Source organism: Mytilus edulis, chromosome 7 (genome assembly GCF_963676685.1).
Source record: "Mytilus edulis chromosome 7, xbMytEdul2.2, whole genome shotgun sequence".
Classification (NCBI taxonomy): Eukaryota; Metazoa; Mollusca; class Bivalvia; order Mytilida; family Mytilidae; genus Mytilus; species Mytilus edulis.
The window spans coordinates 37,998,678-38,020,082 of record NC_092350.1 but is presented as its reverse complement, the minus strand read 5'-3'; the positions used below and the strand labels follow the sequence as shown (position 1 = coordinate 38,020,082).

The 21,405-nt window shown below is 31.3% G+C and overlaps 1 protein-coding gene across 5 annotated transcripts in view; it reads right to left on the bottom strand.

Annotated features, from left to right (window-relative positions):
* Positions 1-21,405, bottom strand: part of LOC139481397 (liprin-alpha-1-like) — a 55,449-nt gene that overhangs the window by 7,887 nt on the left and 26,157 nt on the right. The window contains exons 11-21 of one of the 5 annotated variants that reach the window (XM_071264715.1): positions 19,809-19,902; positions 18,583-18,794; positions 17,173-17,202; positions 15,472-15,652; positions 12,930-13,022; positions 11,016-11,182; positions 10,210-10,382; positions 5,935-6,028; positions 3,940-4,021; positions 3,498-3,698; positions 2,677-2,852 (exon numbers count right to left, since the gene is read on the bottom strand). In XM_071264715.1, coding sequence (XP_071120816.1) covers positions 2,677-2,852; positions 3,498-3,698; positions 3,940-4,021; positions 5,935-6,028; positions 10,210-10,382; positions 11,016-11,182; positions 12,930-13,022; positions 15,472-15,652; positions 17,173-17,202; positions 18,583-18,794; positions 19,809-19,902 — 1,503 coding nt within the window. The remainder of the gene's footprint in view (positions 1-2,676; positions 2,853-3,497; positions 3,699-3,939; positions 4,022-5,934; positions 6,029-10,209; positions 10,383-11,015; positions 11,183-12,929; positions 13,023-15,471; positions 15,653-17,172; positions 17,203-18,582; positions 18,795-19,808; positions 19,903-21,405) is intronic. The other 4 variants (XM_071264718.1, XM_071264716.1, XM_071264717.1 and 1 more) reach the window with 4 other exon arrangements.

Sequence of the window (21,405 nt, the reverse complement as noted above, 5' to 3'; positions counted from 1 at the left end):
CAGTTGAAGACTAGTAAAGGATATTCAATCAACTAATCATTTGTGTCTTGTTTCCACACAAAGATGTGCATATTCTATTTAGATATAAACTCTTAAGCAATGTTTTATTCCTTGTAGTAGATAACTAAGGTTAGTATGCAATATTCCCCAAATATGTACTATTATAATCTCAATTTCAAAGGTAAATATCTTTTTATTTGAAAAGTTTTGCATACAAAAAAAAAGTTAATGCACAAATAATTGGTCAATGTTATCCTTAGTATAACTAGAGGCTCTAAAGAGCCTGTGTCGCTCACCTTGGTTTTTGTGAATATTAAACAAAGGACGTAGATGGATTCATGACAAAATTGTGTTTTGGTGATGGTGATGTGTTTGTTCATCTTACTTTACTGAACATTCTAACTGCTTACAATTATCTCTATCTATAATTAACTTGGCTAAGTAGTTTCAGAGAAGATTTTTGTAAAACCCAACAACAGGTTGTCCGATTCACCTGAAAAATTCAGGGCAGATAGATCTGGACCTGATGAACATTTACCCCATGTCAGATTTGCTCTAAATGCTTTGGTTTTTGAGTTATAAGCCAAAAACTGAATTTTACCCCTATGTTCTACTTTTAGCCATGGCGGCCATCATGGTAAGTTGACCGGGTCACGCCACACATTTTTAAAACTAAATACCCAAATGATGATTGTGGCCAAGTTTGGTTTAATTTGGCCACGTATTATCAGAGGAGAAGATTTTTGTAAAAGATAACTAAGATTTACAAAAAATTGTTAAAAATTGACTATAAAAGGAAATAACTCCTAAAGGGGTCAACTGACCATTTCGGTCATGTTAACTTATTTGTAAATCTTACTTTGCTGAACATTATTGCTGTTTACAGTTTATCTCTATCTATAATAATATTCAAGATAATAACCAAAAACGGGAAAATTTCCTTAAAATTACCAATTTAGGGGCAGCAACCCAACAACAGGTTGTCCGATTCACCTGAAAAATTCAGGGCAGATAGATCTTGACCTGATGAACATTTTTACCCCATGTCAGATTTGCTCTAAATGCTTTGGTTTTTGAGTTATAAGCCAAAAACTGCATTTTACCCCTATGTTCTATTTTTAGCCGTGGCGGCCATCTTGGTTGGTTGGCGGGGTCACGCCACACAATTTCTAAACTAGATACCCCAATGATGATTATGGCCAAGTTTGGATTAATTTGGCCCAGCAGTTTCAGAGGAGAAGATTTTTGTAAAAGATAACTAAGATCTACAAAAAATGGTTAAAAATTGACTATAAAGGACAATAACTCTTAAAGGGGTCATTTGACCATTTCCGTCATGTTAACTTATTTGTAAATCTTACTTTGCTGAACATTATTGCTGTTTACAGTTTATCTCTATCAATAATAATATTCAAGATAATAACCAAAAACAGCAAAATTTCCTTAAAATTACCAATTTAGGGGCAGCAACCCAACAACTGGTTGTCTGATTCATCTGAAAATTGCAGGGCAGATAGATCTTCACCTGATGAACATTTTTACCCCATGTCAGATTTGCTCTAAATGCTTTGGTTTTTGAGTTATAAGCCAAAAACTGCATTTTACCCCTATGTTCTATTTTTAGCCGTGGCGGCCATCTTGGTTGGTTGGCGGGGTCACGCCACACAATTTCTAAACTAGATGCCCCAATGATGATTATGGCCAAGTTTGGATTAATTTGGCCGAACAGTTTCAGAGGAGAAGATTTTTGTAAAAGTTAACGACGACGGACGCAGGACGACGGACGACGACGGACGACGACAGACGCCGGACGCCAAGTGATGAGAAAAGCTCACTTGGCCCTTCGGGCCAGGTGAGCTAAAAATATGAATTGCCTAATTGCCTAACAAGCTTGTGCAAATATTTCATTCAACTTCAAAATATTCTCTACTTCTGAACCATACTATTTTATATATTTCATTCAAAAATTATCATACTATTTTCCTTCTAAATATTACTTTCTGATAACACTATACTCTTATCTTTAACGTTGATACAGATTGGAACTTTACAATCACCAGAGACCGTCCTTATCTTTTCGTGGGGTTCTGGCCTTGCGGTCATAAAACTTTCGAGCACAATTTTTGTACTCAGACTCAAGAAATAACCAATCAAAATACTGGATTTTGTGATTTGAGCACTTATTTTGTACTTGGAGTACAGAGTAAAGTTTTATGACCAAGGGCCCTGCAGCTCAGTCTTAGTTTTCTATGATGTGTTTTGTAGACTTGTCTGTTTTTGCATTGATTTTCTCAGTGTTTTTTTAACATGGGGTTGTAAGTTTTTCTTCAAATTATGAGTTTGAATGTCCCTCTGTATCTTAGAATCTCTTTTAAAGTATCAGCAGGCTGAATCGACATTATCTTAAGTAGATATTTACAGGAATTTCAATTTGTATAACTACCCTTTGATATATGAACAACTTTCATTTTTTTATATCAATAAGGCCGTTAGTTTTCTTGTTTGAATTGTTTAACATTGTCGTTTCAGGGCCTTTTATAGATTATGCGGTATGGGCTTTGCTCATTGTTGAAGGCTGTACAGTGACCTACAGTTGATAATTTTTGTGTCATTATGGTATCTTGTGGAGAGTTGTCTCATTGGCAATCATACCACATCTTCTTTTTTATATCTTACCTATGAAAACTATCGACCATTTTTAATTGTCCCCGTAAATCTTTTTTTGTTAAATGATCTAACATCCTTGCATCCACTAAACATTCCATAAAGTGACTTCTATACTGAGGTAGTCCTAGACTAGGCAACCATTCATTTCCTATCCATTCATGGTTCATATCACCAAATGCTAATGTCTACAAATACAATTTAGAACAGGGATAAAATATAGGTGTATTTTGCAACTGCATGGGTTTATTGTTGAAGTAGTTATCTATTGGACCCCTAGTTTTAACAAGATCAAAACAGAAATCTACTGGTCAATGATACCAGAGGACTGCACTATTTTAACCAAATTCAATTTTAGGGGCCAAATAAATGTAAACTGAAACTTGACATCATTGTAACTATTCCTATCAAACACTCAAGAATTACTTTCTTTAAACCATTTAAAGGGCTAAAGTTAAATTTTACATTTTCTACTAAACAATTTTACATTTTATTAAGTTCAGAAATAATTGCATGGTTTTTAATAAAGTGAATAATGTGACTGGGTGAATATCACCATTACATGAACTCAAATTCTGAATTTGATATTTATATCTGTAATCTGATTTTCCTGGATAAGATTTGCATTTTTGTCCATTCTTCAAAACTTTAAATAATTTCAGCTTTACAGTATTTTATCATAATGAAAATCAGTATTAAGCCTAATTGTAACACATTTCAATCAAAATAGATAAAGGAACTTGGCTCATTACATATTTGCAACACTTCAGTTGGCATCTTATCCTTTCCCTTGCAATCTACAGTAATTTTATCAGTATAAAAAAAATACTTACAGTTCTGGAAGTTTTAGGTGCTGATGGACTTGTGAGACTGACCATTTCCTGAATGGCTAGTCGTAATTTTAAGCGATGTAATGGATTACTAATGCCAATCTCTCGCTGTATTTCTTGGTCTGACAAGGCAGACATTATTGCACCACTTTTTACATTAGCCCTACATGCTGCCACATACCATGCTGGCATACCAACCCATAACTGTAGAATAAATATAAATGTAAGTTTAGTTTTAGAACATAGAACACAATAATTAAAATAACTTTCAATCATTTCCTGCCTTGAAAACATTTTCAGTACAGAAAAATATATCACTCCAAATATACATTCTTCCAAACTAATAATCATAGACATTATAATTCTGTCGAAATTCTGTGTGTAATGTAAAATGAACCTTCAAAAGACAAAATTAATTTGCTCAAGAAAAGAAAGTTATACCAACCTCTAGCCATGCTACAACAGTCGGACCATTCCATAAAGCAAATGGAGTACCAGCCTTCATTGCTTCTTCTAATAACTCATGCCTGAAAAATAAGACAAACAAAGTATATATGTTACAGGCATTTTCTAAATTTAGGCATTTTGTAAAATGACTGAATTTTCTGGCAATTTAGAAAATGCCTAACCTTGACAGGCATTATACAAAATGACTAAAAATACCTAGTCATTTTGTAAAATGACTGAAATTTTGAAGCAAAATTCCACAAATTGCCTGTTGAGTTTCAGGCAATTTGTAGAATATCAATGAGATGCAAATGGCAAAAGTTGACAAAAACACAATATCTTCCAAAGAAAATAACTAATTTATTCTCCAAAAAACATATCGGAAGGTTTTTTGGGGGGCCTTATGATAGGTTTTTTTAGTGAAACTACGTTACATGTAAGTACTTACTCACTCTTTATTTCAGATACCAACATTGAATCAATGATTATTTTGTCAAAATGACATAAAGACAAATTGTTCAGTCAATAGAACAAAATTTACAATCAAATTTTTAGAAAATCTAGATTCAATACACTAAAGTGAAACATGAAATAGAGAAAAGTTCGTTTTTATTTGACCGATTGCTGGTTTTTTTTGCTTTCTGTCGCAAATATGTCATGCATTTTTAAGACGTGCACAATTTGGTTATAATTCGTATGGGTTATTTCTACAGAGGATTGACCAAGACTAAGGACAGAAATTTAGACTGCAGATTGCAATTGAAATGAAGGTATTTTAGACTGGATCAGAAAATCCCCCTGCAGAACAGCCATAGAGTTGTAAACGCATTGTCCGATCGTCTGAAAATGTCAGGGCTGGTAGAACTTAACCGGATGAACTTTTTAACCCCCATGTCAGATTTGATATAAATGCAGTTTAGAGATATATTAAGCAAAAAAAACTGTATTTACCCATATGTTCCATTTATAGCCATGTTGGCCATGTTGTTTGGCAATCAGGGATTAATGGGACAGTTTTTTAAAACAAAATACTCTAATGACAATTTTGGCCAAGTTTGGATAAATTTTACCTAGTAGCTCTATAGGAGAACATGTCTGTGAAAGTAAACAGACGAAGACGAAAGACAGCAGCCAAGTGGTGAGCAAAGCTTACTAGTACTTGACTCATTTGACTAGGAGAGCTAAATATCGACAAAGAAAAAACATAACAGTGCTTTGTCAGATATTAAAATAAATTCTAGTTCTGTGCTTCTGTGAATTAATTGCATTGATTCAGTAAAATGTATTCTTGATTATTTAAGCTCTTCTTTTTTAATTAAGTAATTATCATAAATAAAACAGCTCTGGTGTTCAAATCTTTCAATTGTTTTTCTTAACATTTTATTCTATAAAATGATTTCAGGCATTTTGTAAAATGCCTTTCAATTTTTCCAGGCATTTTGTAAAATGCCTAGAAAATTTAGTCATTATGTATAATGACTGAATCTTGTAGGCATTTTAGAAAATGCCTAAAGTTTTCAGGCATTTTACAAAATGCCTAAATTTAGAAAATGCCTGTAACATATATACATACATATCAGACCAAAGCTATTTCAATTCTTAGTTATTATTTTAGTTGACCATTTTGTTCAGGTCTTGCTTAACTCTCCATTAATCCTGTTGTTTACACATAAAAAATTAAATCATAACATCACATAACAGCAGTATGAATGGGATGAACATCAAACTAAAATTAAAATCCTGATTTATAACCAGTAACTGGTGTGAGTTTTTTAAAAGAATTGTGATAAATTCCATCTTCCATTCTAACCTTTTTCGAATGATTTTTTTATAAAACCTGTAGTCGATTTCACAAAAAAACTTACGACTAAGATTGGTCGTAAGTGAACAATTCAGTATACTAACGATCAATCTTAGTCATAAGTATTTTTGTGAAATCGACTCCTGGTCATTTACAATTTGAACCCTTAACAATAAATGAAACTCAACTTACTTCTTTTTCTTGCGTCTATCATATTCTGATTGGCCAAGTCCTAGTGTTAAAGCATCACCAGCACTTACATCACCCATTTCACCAAATCCTCCACCTAAAAAGAAATTTAGATTTTAAAAAAAATTGATGGACAATAACTTTCCTTAAAATAACTACTTAAAGTTATATGCATGTATATATCATTAACTTTGTCTTTTGTGCATTTCTTAAGCAAAAATATTGTATAATTAAGAAATAATTCATGGTAGCCACAGATTGTTGGAAATTTACGCATGGCCTGGGCATGATATTCAAATTTTATTTAGAAAAAAAAACTTTGTGCATTATTTCTTTTTATTATGCATCCGAATAAGAATAACAGTTATTTTGTCTTTATTTAATTGAACTTTTTAAAACAATAAAATCAACAAAGGGTCTGCAAATAGGTTCCAATACATGTAGATTTACGAGGGAAGTATATTGTAACAGCCATTATTATGTATATCTCTGAGTCTGCGCTATGTATAGGTATATTGAGAATTTTATCACAGTGTTGTTTACAAAGCGAAAGAAGCACGTCATATTAGAATCTTCAATTTTTTTAATCTGTCTGTTATGATTTAACCAATATGGCAGCTCATTAATTGCTGTGCTTTGAAGCAGTAGACTAAGTGTCATCTTATAGTACAAACAATCAACAAAGACGCATGGATATTGAGTAGGTGTATAACATGTACAATCAGATAATAGTTTATTTTAATGACAGATCCCTGCGTATTGCGATCCCCAGAATTTTAAGAGAAGGGTCACGCTTAGGTTACATTGCATACAGAAAATATTTCGGCGAATAGCTTCCAGGAAGCAAGCAATTCAAAAAAGAAAACTTATTCTAAATGTGGATAAATTAAAGAATTTTTGAAAAAAAATATATGTACATAAGTTTTATAATGACAACTATCCATTTAGTTATAAAAAACATATGCATCATTTTTTTTAATTTGAGGTTTCATATGACTTTAACAAGAATATGTGTCCATTTGATCCTGCTCATAATAACTTTTCCAGGTTAAGTGAACAGCTTAATCTATGTCATAACCATAACATAAATAAAGAATGTGTCCATGGGACACATATGATGCCCAACTTGCATAAAAAGTTATAAAGGGACATAACTAGAGAACTGTAAAAGTGACACCACCAACATTCAAACTTGATTTGTGTTTTCATGTGTATAAGTTACATAACATTTGGTCGATAGAAACTAAATTCATAGAAAGAAACAAAAAAATTCAGCAATTGTTCCATTTAAGGGGGGTAATTTAGGAATGGTTAAAGTGACCCCACAAATATTTGATCTTGATCTGTGTTTTGTGGTTATAAGCATTGTGTACAAGTGTCCTGACATTAGTTAAATGTAAACTCAAGTTAGAGAACAGAAACTAATTTTAGGTATGCACAGATGAACAGACAGGGGCATAAAAATAAGATAAGGTATGATTTTCAATAAGACATAAACCCAATATACAAATCATAACCGTATTTCGCTTCTTTTTTTGAAGTTAACAACACACCAAGTTTCAATTTTAAGTTAAGGGCATCCGATACAGTTTCTCGATTAAATGTCATTTTTATAAATTTGTAATATGTTGTAGGCCTTGGCGAGATATAAAATAAAACACAAAATAAAACATAGGTCACCGTGCTTGTTTTCGAGAAAATTGAGGCTAAAAATTGGGGATTTGTGCAATTTTGTAAAAAAATTAGGCAATGTTAAAAAAAATTTGGAGCAGATATGTTTCGTCGTAAATTATTAAGATCGGGTTCAATCTGAAGCTGTGATAAGTGACAAAAAGGAAAAAAATAAATCACTACATGAATAACTATACAATTATTCAAGCCTTGCTTGTCATTGCGGACCAGATGCTCAAAGTGGTATTTTTTTAAACCTAAAAAAATAGAAATAAACTGTTTCTGAAAATGTCATTTTTATGATTTTTCTGCATAAATTGCCTTTTGTCATTCTTTCTCCAAATCCCAAATAAAAAAATATAGGTCACCGTGCTTGATTCCATAATAAACGCGATTTATCCTAAAAATTGCGTCCCCCCTTTGTAACCTCAACGTTAGCGCTAAAGTGCACGACGTCGCTGGCAGACAATTTCGACGTTATCTCTGCAAATGACCGGAGACATTTTTCAGATGTATAAATATTGCTTGTAAGATGTATAAATTACTATCTATAAATTGGTAATATTGTTTCCGGAAATAAAATCATGTGAATAACAAATCCCTCTCTCTGTTTGTGGTCTAAGTGAGAAATTAACTTCTCAAGAAAAGTTATTACGGACTGTTGATAATTTTTACGGCTTTTAAAATTAAATACTCGGCAATTTAGAACTTGACATAATTGTACATTTACTGTACACACTCGTATATTATTTCATACCGTACATTGACCTCTAGATTTATTTTGTTTTGTTTGGTGGGCTGCTGTTTCATTACAAATAATCCTTTAAATCCTTTTATTCACGTTTTAATCACTGAGAAATCCGGTTTTGTTGATACGAATTAAAAGTTAGTGTTGTTTGGACAGTAAATCAAATTAAACGCGAATTAGTATTTACGTTAGTACGTAAAACATTTTGAATGCGAATTAAACTAATTCGAATTAGTTGCATGTAATGCGAATCGAATTCGAATTACGTGTGAACTCAGCATTATCCTGCAAACGGAACTTCTTTTTTTGTACATAAATTGTAGCACATAAATTAGGCCGTTTCTTTTCTCCTTTGAATTGTTTTACATTGTCATTTCGTGATCTTTTATAGCTGACTATAGGATACGGGATTTGCTCATTGTTGAAGACCGTACGGTGACCTATATTTATTAATTTCTGTGTCATGTTTGTCTCTTGTTGGGAGTTGTTTCATTAGCAATTCTACCACATCTTCTGTTTTATGTGGTCAGAAAACAAAAGCAAAATCTTATAAAGGAGAAGTCTTCAATTTGCTAAAGAATGCGTTTGTCAAAACAATGAAACTATAACTTTGATTTTTTTTTTATTTGGCAAATAAGATTCGATTAGTTGCTATTAAAATCCTTCTCTCATAGCGTTGGTCAATAACTATATATTTTTTTCACCATATAACGCGTACAAAAAATATCGCACGTCCATTCCTCTGTCTGTCCTTCCGGTCCTTCTGGTTAATCACATTTTTCAAATGTACAATTCTTGTTAACTTTCTATAAAACTGATATCGTATAGACACGCTCGAAAATCAGTGCATATCAGCTATTCTTTAAAAGAGTTATGCCATTCGGAAATATTGATTATATTGGAAATTGCATTGTATTTGCTATCATTCCGTCATTTCTCTAATATATTTATAAAAAATATTAAAAAAAAAACAAAATAAACAGTTGCGCTACGAGCGCATGATACGCCCGTCGTCTTATGATTTTGAGTAATATGCTGTACCATGTTTACGACGGACAGACGGACGCGGGCATTTGTATACCATAATATGTCCCGTCAAAATATTTACGGATGTATAAACATATTGTTGGCTATTGCCTTTTGTTAGATAAAATACGTGCAACGTGGAAGAAATAAGAACTTTGTTCTTTTATAAAAGTTGTCATTGTTTATATTAGCGGCGTTTACCTACATTTTCCGTATTAGTTTTAAAATATCATTGGTTTCTTGTGATGTAATAAAATGTCAATCATGGATGATGAATAATAATAAAAATGATAATTGACATGCAACAAAAGGGTCAGTCGTCTTGAGATTGCTCACTATACAATATTTTGTTGAAGATCTCAAAGAAACAGTAATTTGTTTTATTTCTTATAATATTATTAGACTGTTATCCTGTTAGAATCGAATGCACTAATATTAATGGCGTAGAAGTTAGCATGCGGGAGAAAGAAACAGAAATTGGAGCAGAAATTGGAGCATAAAAATTCTGCATTACGTTTCTTATTACGGAACATTACATGCATTACGTCCCGCAAAAAGTGACGTTTTGCGGGAATTCGAACGCTTAACGTCGCGCCAAGAGTTAACTCCCTTGAAACTGAATCGGATGCCCTTAATGCGACCATAAATTATTAACCATTTACTGAAAAGACAGACTAATTGATGGAGGCACAGACTAGAAAACATAATGCCCCTCCTAATGTTAGTTGGTTTTAAAAATCTATGATGTTTTATAATGGAACATCTTCACTATGCCTATACAATCTCTGCACAATAGAACTGGACATAATTACATTATATACAAATATACATACCAACAGGTGTCATTTCTCTGTTTATTCCTTCCTTCGTTTTTCCTTTTTTCTTGAAGAAACTTCCCAGTGAGCTTTTAATTCCCTTTTTCTTTTGATTTTTGGATAGAGAATCTTGGCTACTACTGGTAGAACTAAATGGACTAGCTGTTGCTTGCATGGTATCTATCACAGATCTACACAAATGGGAAGAAGTATAACAAATGAAATATCTTGGCATTATAAAAGTGATATATCTTAAACATGTTAAAATTGAAAATATGAAGCTAAAACACTACTCAAATAAACATTGTAGGATAACCTTTGAGTGACAAGTTTTCATCTTATGACTTGGAAGATCCTTCAGAAAGGTTGTTACTGTAGTGCAAGACGATAGTATGTGCTACAAAATAACTTCAGCAAATAATATTTCAGAAAACTGTTTCTAGGAATAAGAGTATTCTGTTTGAAAAATTAGTAATGTTAGAGGTCAAATGAGTTGTATAGTGTCATATATCTGGCAATTATCATCATTTTACTGCTGATACACATAAATAAATACAGCTTCTACAACAAAAGTTTAATGTTCAGTTCCTGCATTCCGAGATTTCTTATGTCAGTGTTACCATATTACTCCTTAGACATCTATACTTACTTTGGAGTTGAAGATAAAATGGAATCTATACTTACTTTGGAGTTGAAGATAAAATGGAATCTATACTTACTTTGTAGTTGAAGATAAAATGGAATCTATACTTACTTTGGAGTTGAAGATAAAATGGAATCTATACTTACTTTGGAGTTGAAGATAAAATGGAATCTATACTTACTTTGGAGTTGAAGATAAAACAGAATCTTCATTAGTTGGATTAGATGTTTGAGCTATTGCTGTGGCTATTCTCTCCAGACGTAAAGACCGAGGAGTTGGGGGACTAGATTCACACTTTATCGTCATGGCTTCTTCATTCACTGCTGAATCATCACGACTATACTGCTGCTTTAAAAACAAAGTTTAAAATCAAGTTCAAATTCACTACTTGTCTTTTATAGTTGAAAGGTATTGTTAAATTCCACTGATTATGTTGTTAGTATCTTATGAGTAACACATGAAACATACCACTTTCTTCAGGGATTAGGGATTAGTATTATTGAACTTATTGTCAGTCTTGTGTAATATCTTGCTTTAAATTTAAAAAAAATTGTTGAGAGAAAACATTAGAACATTTGAAAGTCATCATAAACCTAATGACAATTTATCATCCTTTGCATTTGTGCCAAAAAGTTATATCATGATTTTAGCTCCCACACAAATTTTACTAGAAAATTATAGTTAAAATTTTCATATAAAAGTATTACAATGAATTGTTCAAGATGTGATATGTAGCTTCCAATCTTATTATTATAAAGCCAAGTTAGAAAGTAACCATCTATATATATTTCTAACATAAATATTGTTCTGTAAGCATTGTTAAAGCGGCTTAGCCTGCAGATTATCATCTCTTTATTATAAAGTAATACATGCAAATTACGTGATATAAACTTAATATGGCAAAAGGGAAATGGAAAAATGAATCAGGAATTCAACCTAGGTTTTTGATAAATGAAGTTAAGCAGTCTTAGTGTCCTTGTATACTTAGGTCTGGGCCAATCAAATGGTCCAGAACAGACATTTCTCATAAAGAAACACCATTACTGAATTGGTCCATAAGGTTTGATTATATAATGGATACATGTATTTTTTTAACAAGAGACTCCTTGACATCTACAAATGACGACATGGGGATGAAATAAAGGATTGACAGTAGACCACATTCCTACATGTTTGGGACAGTTACCCCCAAACTCAATCCTAGCCTTCCCTTTGTGATATGGAACATGTGGTACAATGTCAGAGAGATCCATTAACTAACACACAAGTTATTGTCCAAAAACTAAAAAAAAATGTTCTTTTTGGCCCCCTTTTAGGCCCTTAATTCCTAAACTGTTGGCCCCATAACGCCTAATATTTCTCCCAACCTTCTTCTTGTGGTATTTAACATTCTTAAGTAATTTCATAGAGATCCATTCACTAGAACTTAAGTTATTGTATGGAAACCAATGTGTCTTCAGACAACACAGACAACGAAAATGACGACATCATACCATTATACGATCCCCAAAAAATGTTAAAGGTCTTATAAAAATTCATTATTTTCAATCTTATAAAGTTAAGAATTTGTTCATTCACAAGGGCACTGCTAACTTAAGCATTTAAGTGCAAAGCCTTATCTAAAACAGAAACCACTATCAACAATAGACATCTTCCTTGTTTTGTGGGATTTATGTTTAGGGTATATAAAGTCTGAAGATTCATAATGCTATTCAATCTGGAAAAGATTTTATCTTTGACCCCATGACCTCTGCTTAACTTTTGTTTTCTAACAATCAAAATAGAATTACCTGGTTAACGAATGGTAAAGGTGTTTATTGGTTAATGAATAGATACATGGTTATTGAAAGGTGTGTATAGTTACCTGGTTAATGAATGGTACAGGTAAATATTCATGATATTGGTTAATGAATATATATCTGGTTATTGAAAAGTGTGTATAGTTACCTGGTTAATGAATGGTACAGGTTTGTGTTGGTTAATGAATAGATACCTGGTTATTGAAAGGTGTGTATAGTTACCTGGTTAATGAATGGTACAGGTTTGTGTTGGTTAATGAATAGATACCTGGTTATTGAAAGGTGTGTATAGTTACCTGGTTAATAGATTCAGCTGTGGTGGCAGTAGCCAACTGTGGACTAGATGAGGAATAAGTATAGAGATGTGAAGCTGACATTCCTGCAGGGGCCTACAGTGGAGGATAAATAACATTTCTTGTTCAATAGTAAGCAGAATGTTAATACAAGCTAAGAAAATATATCTTGATTGGCAGTTTTTATTAATCAAAGCTTATAACAAGAAATGAAGCCATTCCATTTGTTTACCTTGATTTTCTTTTAACGGCAAGTTTTCCAAAAATGTATATATTTATTTGAAATATGCATTTTTTTCAATAGACCAGTAAATATTTAATTTTTTTCTTCTTCAAAAATAGAGATGTATTAAAATGTTCAGTATTTTTTTTTCACATTTCGAGGAAAATAACTAATTCCAAATTCTTTTATCTTTCATTTTATGTGAAGTGTCAGAACATTTGAATATTGATATTGGACTATATAAAAAATTTTGATAAATATAATTGATGCAGTACAAAAATGTCTACAGTGCAGTAGCATGCAAGATAGTGATAGATTGAAGACAACAGACATGCATGTCAGGTGAAGTTAGGGCTGTCCATAAAAACATACATGGGACCTAGGGAAGGCATCTTAAATTTGCCGCTATGGGTGGATGCAAAATATTGGGTTGAACAGGTTAAAAATTATGCATGACTCTAAATGGATTCTATTGGTGGTTACTCTGTTTTCTAAGTGCCTTCTCTAGGTACCATGTATATTTTAATGGAACAGCCCTTATGTATATTCCAGGAAAAATTACGATTTTAGAAGATCTAATTGTATCATCAACAATATAATATATTTCTCTCCAACCAAAAGCTGCTTTTTTTTCAGTGTAAGAAATTGCCAAAAACTTCAAAAAAAGGTTTTCCTGAGATAACCATAACATATTTACTTATACTGTCCAATACATGCTTTTTCAATATTACAATTATTATACTTTGAATCAGTCAGTTCTATACTGCACATGTGCAATACAAATCGTTTTTTCACTTGAATAAAGAATGAGGAAAAATACTGATAGTTGAAATGAACTTGAAATCAGAATAAAGAAACAACTGCAAACAGTGGTTCCCTTTTCTTCCTATTTTGAAAATATTGAAGACGGTTTTGAAAATTTATTCAAATTAACTTTATATTGCTATTCTGCCATTCAAAAGCTGCTAAATTTCAATAGATATACAGAGATTTCTGAATGTTGTATGCTTTTATGAGTTGTATTTTACTACTAAACATGATCTAGACTACTATTAACACATAAATAATTGATCTGCCAGCAGAGGGAGAGAAGGGAGTTAACTCATATAGATACATTAAATAAGGGAGTTAACTCATATAGATACATTAAATAAGAAATTTGTGATAGCTCAATACACTAATTAAACAAATAGAAGGAAAATTTTAATGAAATGCAAAATGAATTCCAAATATATAAACATATATCTATATATGTATCTAAAATATGTGTTTTAGTAAATAACACATCTAATAAAGAATTGAATATAAGGAAAATACCACTTCTAAATATATATATTTATACAAATTTTGAGATACAACAGCAAATATGTGTAATACTGTCATGCTAAAACCAAATGTTAACATGCTCTATCATTTAGAAATAAAAAAATGTTACAAAAAAATAATAGAAAATTCTTAGACTGCTATTTCTTTATTTACAAATTAGGAAAGCTTCATTTTTCTTTGTTACAAGATGCTATATTGGAAAACAACAAATTTTATCTTTAAAATGTTGAAATGGAATTCAATCAGTGAAAAATTGTGAAGTTCTTATTTTATGAAATACATGTAAATTAACAGTGATAATTTAAGCGTTAAACAATTTGAATAAAGTAATGAAAATCAATGAAACTTCATTTACAACATATCAGTGAAATACTGCTCAGATATGAAAACACGAACTCTTTACCAACCCAAGTAGAAATAATCTTTGTTGTGTAGATATTAATAACCTATTAATAAGACCCAGGCACCCAATGGTTTTAAATACATGATTCTTTTTAGAGGCCAAATGTGTTGAATTATATTTCAACATGGAAGTTTATGAAAGTTACTTTGAAGTACTCTTTTGCAGCAGTTTGAATTTTAATTCAAGGTTTAATTTATTGATTTATTTATTTTCTAGTTTTTTATTTACCAAAGATCTTATTTGAAGATCAAATAACTGAAAACAAAAGTTTAATACTTGTATTTATCAGGTACTTTTTTTACAAAGATGCATCAATGAAAATAATACACCACATTTAAAAACATCCTATTTTAATAAATAGTTGGCTCTGTTTTACATATATTCTCCTTGAATATTATTTAAGAGGATCCAGACCTTTTTCCTAAATGCATCAAATCATTGAGACTTAGCAGATTAATTGGAGTTTTGTGATTATATGGTGTTAAGATTTCAAATGATAGAGCATGCTTTTTTATGTAATTTCTGGAGTCAGCAATGAAGAAAGTCTGAAAACACCAAAAAGTTACGAGAAGTGCTGACTCCAAGGGACTTACAGTGTGATATTTTTGTAGGTAATCTCTGGACAAAATCGTCCTGGGTGTTGGGGTGGAGCTACCACTGAGGGGTGGAGATGTACGCCATCTGCTGGCGATAGCATCAAGACTTCCACTGCCTACCCTGCTTTCTAATTCCTCGGCTCTTTGTTCTGTAGATTCTTTTTCTTCTTGGATCAATCTGAAAGAGGGAGATCTTTTATATATAGTTATTTATCTAATAGCATAAAAATTCAGACATAAATCCTGAAAAATCTTTGTATTTTAAACAACTTTAATGAACAAGTTAACTGTGTACATGCACAACAACAAAATCCAATTTTTGGATGGAAAATCTAAATGAATTTCTTAAATAAAATATAACCATGCATGAATCAATTCTAACTAAAAAATCTACATGATCAATTGAGCATATGAAAGTGGATATACTAGATAGGCTTGATCGGAACTTGTAACTTGATGATTTGAACTAGTAACTGAAAATATGTGTGATGATATGAACTGATAATATATTAAAGAAAATCAAATTATCTTTAGAAATAATAACTAACTTGATATCAACTTGTAAATTGACTACATATACAAAGAGAAACCTATTCAGAACAAAGACTATGTAAATTCATTTACATATTTTACGGTAAATGAACCTAATAAGTTGATATTAAATGTAGGTATTCTTAATTGGCATTACTTCTTTTTCTTGCTATAAATTTCAAGATGATTGTCAATTTGGATGAACAAAGAATCTATCAAAAATACAAATCTGTCAATGAATGGGTAGTACCGATTCACATTTGTCAATTCCCTTCTCCTAGTTAGACCAGATAGCTCCATCATTATGTGGAGGGAACAAAATCAATGATATATAAATTTCTTCTTTCCAGCTTTATGGTTAAAATTTTAAAAGAACTATTTTCACAAGACATTTCATCATTCATGTATAATCATATAGTTCTAAAACCTGAATATTTGTCATAAATTTGAGTTTAAATATGTCAGTGATGGTGGGAACTTTGTAAGAGAGAACATTCTATAGAATGATTCAAGAAGAGAAAATATAAAAAATAAATAGCATACAAATTTTGCTTGAAGTCTAGCAATAAGCTGTTGTCAAAGTTTAATCTCACACATAAAGCATGTTATAATTCACTACAAGCTAATATGATATAATTATATAGATGTGGTAAGAGAGTTTTTCATCAAAACTCAATGTTAAATGCTTATTATATGTATGCAGTGCTGATTTTTAAATATAAGAAAGACTGCAATTATAGATTCTCAAATGCATATTGAACAGCATTTTAACATACAAAGAATCTAGCAAAAAAATGCAAATCTTTGTCTATGAATGGGTAGGACCAATGGACCATAGGGTTTAAATCAATTAAGTTTTAAGCATCTTTTAAAATCTGTGAGTTCATGTAATTTCTTTTGAGTTTAAACTGATTTTCCTCTCAAAATGTTTTTTTTTTTTGTTTTGTTTTTCTCATCTTAATGGCTTTTGAAATTGATATATTTTCCAGTTAAATCCAAATTCTAATAAATGATGAACTGGCTGTTGTATCATACACTGTTATTACAAGATTGTTTCCCATTAAAGCCAGTATAATGTTATAAGACAGAGACTAGAGTTATTTCCCCTGTTAATTACACGCAAGACAAAGATTGAAGGTTGATATAAATATATGAACTACAAATTACCCTCGTGGATTTGTTTTTTCATTAATTTCACTGAAAAAGATTATGTATTAATGATATTATTAGTATATAAGATAAAGTATTTCTTATCTACTATTAAGCAGTAACCCCAATCTTCCTTCCTTAAGTAAATATCCAAGTGATAACTTTTCTGATCTTTAATCGTTACACAAATTACAGTTGAACTAGATTTTGAAAATAAAGATTTTACACGAGATAACAACTGTAAACAGTTACTTGTTTAACATCCAGCAGCAAATAACTAATGAAAAATAACTAATGAAAAAGTTCTACATGAATGATCACACGGAATTAAAAAAAAATCATGAACTGAACTGAGTATGAATGATATTATACAAGAACATTAATAATCTCCTATTTTTAATTTAGTTTCTTATAGCCTTCTCTATGAATTTATATAAATAAATAAATGCAACTCTTTTCCATTAAATAACTTTAAACAAAAATATCATCTGGATATATGACTGTACTTACTACTAGTTGGGGAAACAAAAACAATTTGGGCTGGGCCAAAATAAATTGTGATGGTCTTCGAAGACTTTTTTCAGAAGCCCCAATGCCAATAAACCTTTTTATCTTTTGCCTATTTTAGACCCAACCACTCTTAAAAAATAAGACCAAGTATCTCAAAAAAAAATATATTCTAAAACAGCCCTTATTTATATCATTTCCTCCAAATAATTGCTGTGGTGCTAATAATAATAACAGAAAGCAAATGGCAAAAGTTTAAAACTCGAAAGTAAAACAGCAAAGCAACAACATCAATTGACAGGTAAAATCTGTTTAAATAATATACAATAATGATAAATACTCTCTTTTTTTTCAGAAGATAAAAACATTATCCTGGTTTAAAAGCAATAAATTAAATCATTTCTTGATTATTTTTTAACCTGAAAAATGTAAGGCCTATAAAACTTGTAAATTTTCATCCATCCAAGTTGGTAATTTCAAAGTTTTGACAATGACCAACTATAATTCCTAAATAATTGGATAAGCTGCTATTGTAAATGAAAGTCCAAACATATTCAATGAATATTCCTTTACAGAGATATTAAATCTTCCAAATTTTTAGAAATAAATACTGTAAACCCACTAATTTTTGTATGCGATTTATTTTCGTGTCTTTTGCCGTCTTTTAGAAAAAATAATGCGATTATAAATAGTCGCAAATGAGTAAAACTTGGATCTTCGCTCATTGAACTACATAACGCAATTTTGAAAATAGTGAAATTGAATGGGCTAGTATTGGCTTAATGAGAAATAAAGTATCCATGATAATAATTTGGTTTACAGTATAATTTTGCAGACACCAAAATGGATGACTTCAAGTTTTATGTGGCCTACGCAAAAGGCAATTAAAGCATTATATCTCTGGCTACAACAACAACCTACCTTATTTCATTATTTATTGCGTCAAGTTGTTCCTGTAGCATACAGGCTAAGGTCTGGGCATCTGTATGTCCACTAGGTGACAACATGTCAAATGTCCCCAGAACAGACTCGCTATCTTCCTCTGTATCACTGGTATCAAAAGCATGCTGGACATTAGCTAACACATGCTGCTGTTGTATCTTCTCCCATTCCTGTTCATTTAATGTATTCACCTATTATAAAACAAAATCATAAACAATATTATTGAAACCAATTGTCTGTTGTCTGGGACCTATATCTTCTCCCATTCCTGTTCATTTAATGTATTCACCTATTATTAAACAAAATCATTAACAATATTATTGAAACCAATTGTCTGTTGTCTGGGACCTATATCTTCTCCCATTCCTGTTCATTTAATGTATTCACCTATCAAAAACAAAAGCAATGTTATATAAAACAAATTCATCCATGCTGGGCCTCTATATCTTCTTAGTGTTGTCCAAAAAAAATACATGGGACTGTGGGAAGGCACTTCAAAACTTTCACTATACATGAGTGTTAAATGTTTTTTCTGTTTAAAAACTTGAAGTGAAATTCTAATATTCCATCTACACAGAGTAACCTCATTTCAAAAGTGTCTTCCCTGGGTGCGATGCATGTTTAAATGAAACAGTCCTCACTTTTATATTGTAATGAGAAACAAGGAACATTATGAATATTCCCAATAGTTAAAACTCTTACATAAAATGACAGAAAATGTTTCAACTTAACTATTGTTTTGTGAAGTTGATCTGTTATCATATAAACTCATATCAAGACAGGACCGATGATAGATATTAACTGTAAAGATTTGGTGAATTTCAAATAGTCAGTCAAATTTTAATATTATATAATATTTTCATATAAAATTGGTATCTGATGTAACCCCAGGAATAACTCATCTTATTGAAAATACCTACTGAAATCATCAAAGTTTTTTGGTGGGGTTCCTTAACTTTCTATGTTGTTTTTGATGTGGTTAATATGTTTGTCTATTTTATCATTTTTGACACTGTTTGTCTGTTTTGACTTTTGTGTTTGACTATCCCTTTGGTATCTGTCTTCTGTCTGTTAAGCGATATTATCACAAATATTTATAGCCAACAAAATTTCACTGCTCAACCAGATGGTGGCATTATAAATGTCATTTTGTGTAATAATCCCTTACATTATTTATGTATAAATCAGGAATGAATTAAACATACTTTTGTAGGATCATCATTAAGAGCGTGTTCCCTGCCACGGTTTGTCCGCCGCGATATTTCACTGGGACTCTGTAACCCATACCCAGAACCTGGCCTGAAAATAGAAATATTGTATTACTAATTACAGCTTTTACATTAATGCTAGCAAGACAAATCTTTGTTTGGCTTGCTTGCTTTGTTTGTATCAATGTTTGCTCAAGCATGGCAATTAAGATAGGCGGGGTTTCAGCTTGTATACATCATACTTAAATTTTATTGGACGTTATGTTTGAGGTTAAGGACACTAAATTTTAAAACATCACATGACAAATATTCTCACATGTTTCCTTACCTGTAAATATACAATACAGTCAGGATTCTACTTCGTCAAAATTATCTCCCCATTACGGCAGTTCATTTTCACAATCGTAGAAATGGAAACCAAATTTTTTTCGAACATATGCATTTTCATCATCCAACTTAAAGATTGTCGTCAAATACTTTTAGTAAAATAGCTATTCGAACACACCTACTCTGATTTTGTGATTCATTGGATAGGTATTTCACTTGACCCCTACATTTCATCTTTTAGTATTGTAATGTTTTTATGTTATAAAGTCAACCTGTAGCTTTGCTATATAAAAATGATAGAATCTGAAGCGAGATGATGTATCAAATACTCTTCCTTTGTACGTTTTCAAGACAAAATATTCATCTCAAACACACCCTAACATAAAAAAAGGTGCACTCGATTTTCTCTTTTCGATACAATTGTTACCCATTTATTGGAATTTTTTCTTGAGTAACATAAATGAAGGGCAGACACGGAAACAACTGAACTAATAGATTGATATGTTATAAAAAAAAAACCAGTATTAAGTTTATATTTTTCTTTCATTGACCAATTATTGTATTTTTACAGGTGAGGAAACATGTGAGAATATTTGTCATGTGATGTTTTAAAATTAAGTGTCCTAAACCTCAAACGTAACGTCCAATAAAATTTAAGTATGTCGATGTATACAAGCTGAAGCCCCGCCTATCTTAATTGCCATGCTTGAGCAAACATTGATACACACAAAGCAAGCAAGCCAAACAAAGATTTGTCTTGCTAGCATTAATGTAAAAGCTGTAAGCATAAACAGAATTCACTACAAATTACCACCCATACTTTAAATTACTATTTAAAAGCTGACACCTTCACTTACACATAAGCATTACTTTTTAATTTTTTGGATCTAAACAATTCGTCATTTCAGAAACTAGAGGACTATGGGTAATCTCATTGTTCGTACACCAAAATGAAAATAACGTTACGTCATTGGTTGCATTTCAATTGTTTAGAACGTTTTTAACCAATCACAACGTTTTGGTGTACGCTTTTCCATATATTACCCAGAATGCATTAGATTCTGAAACGGCGAATTATCAAACATTTTATTTATATTACTTTTAGTTCTTGCAGAAATTGATGACAAACTCTGGTATGATTGAACAACTTCAAAATTTTGAATCTTGAGAAAGCTTATTGATAAATTAACAAGAGAAAGAAGGAGCCTGTAATTCAGTGGTTATTATCAGTTGCTGTGTTCAGATGTGTTTTTCATTAATTTTTTTG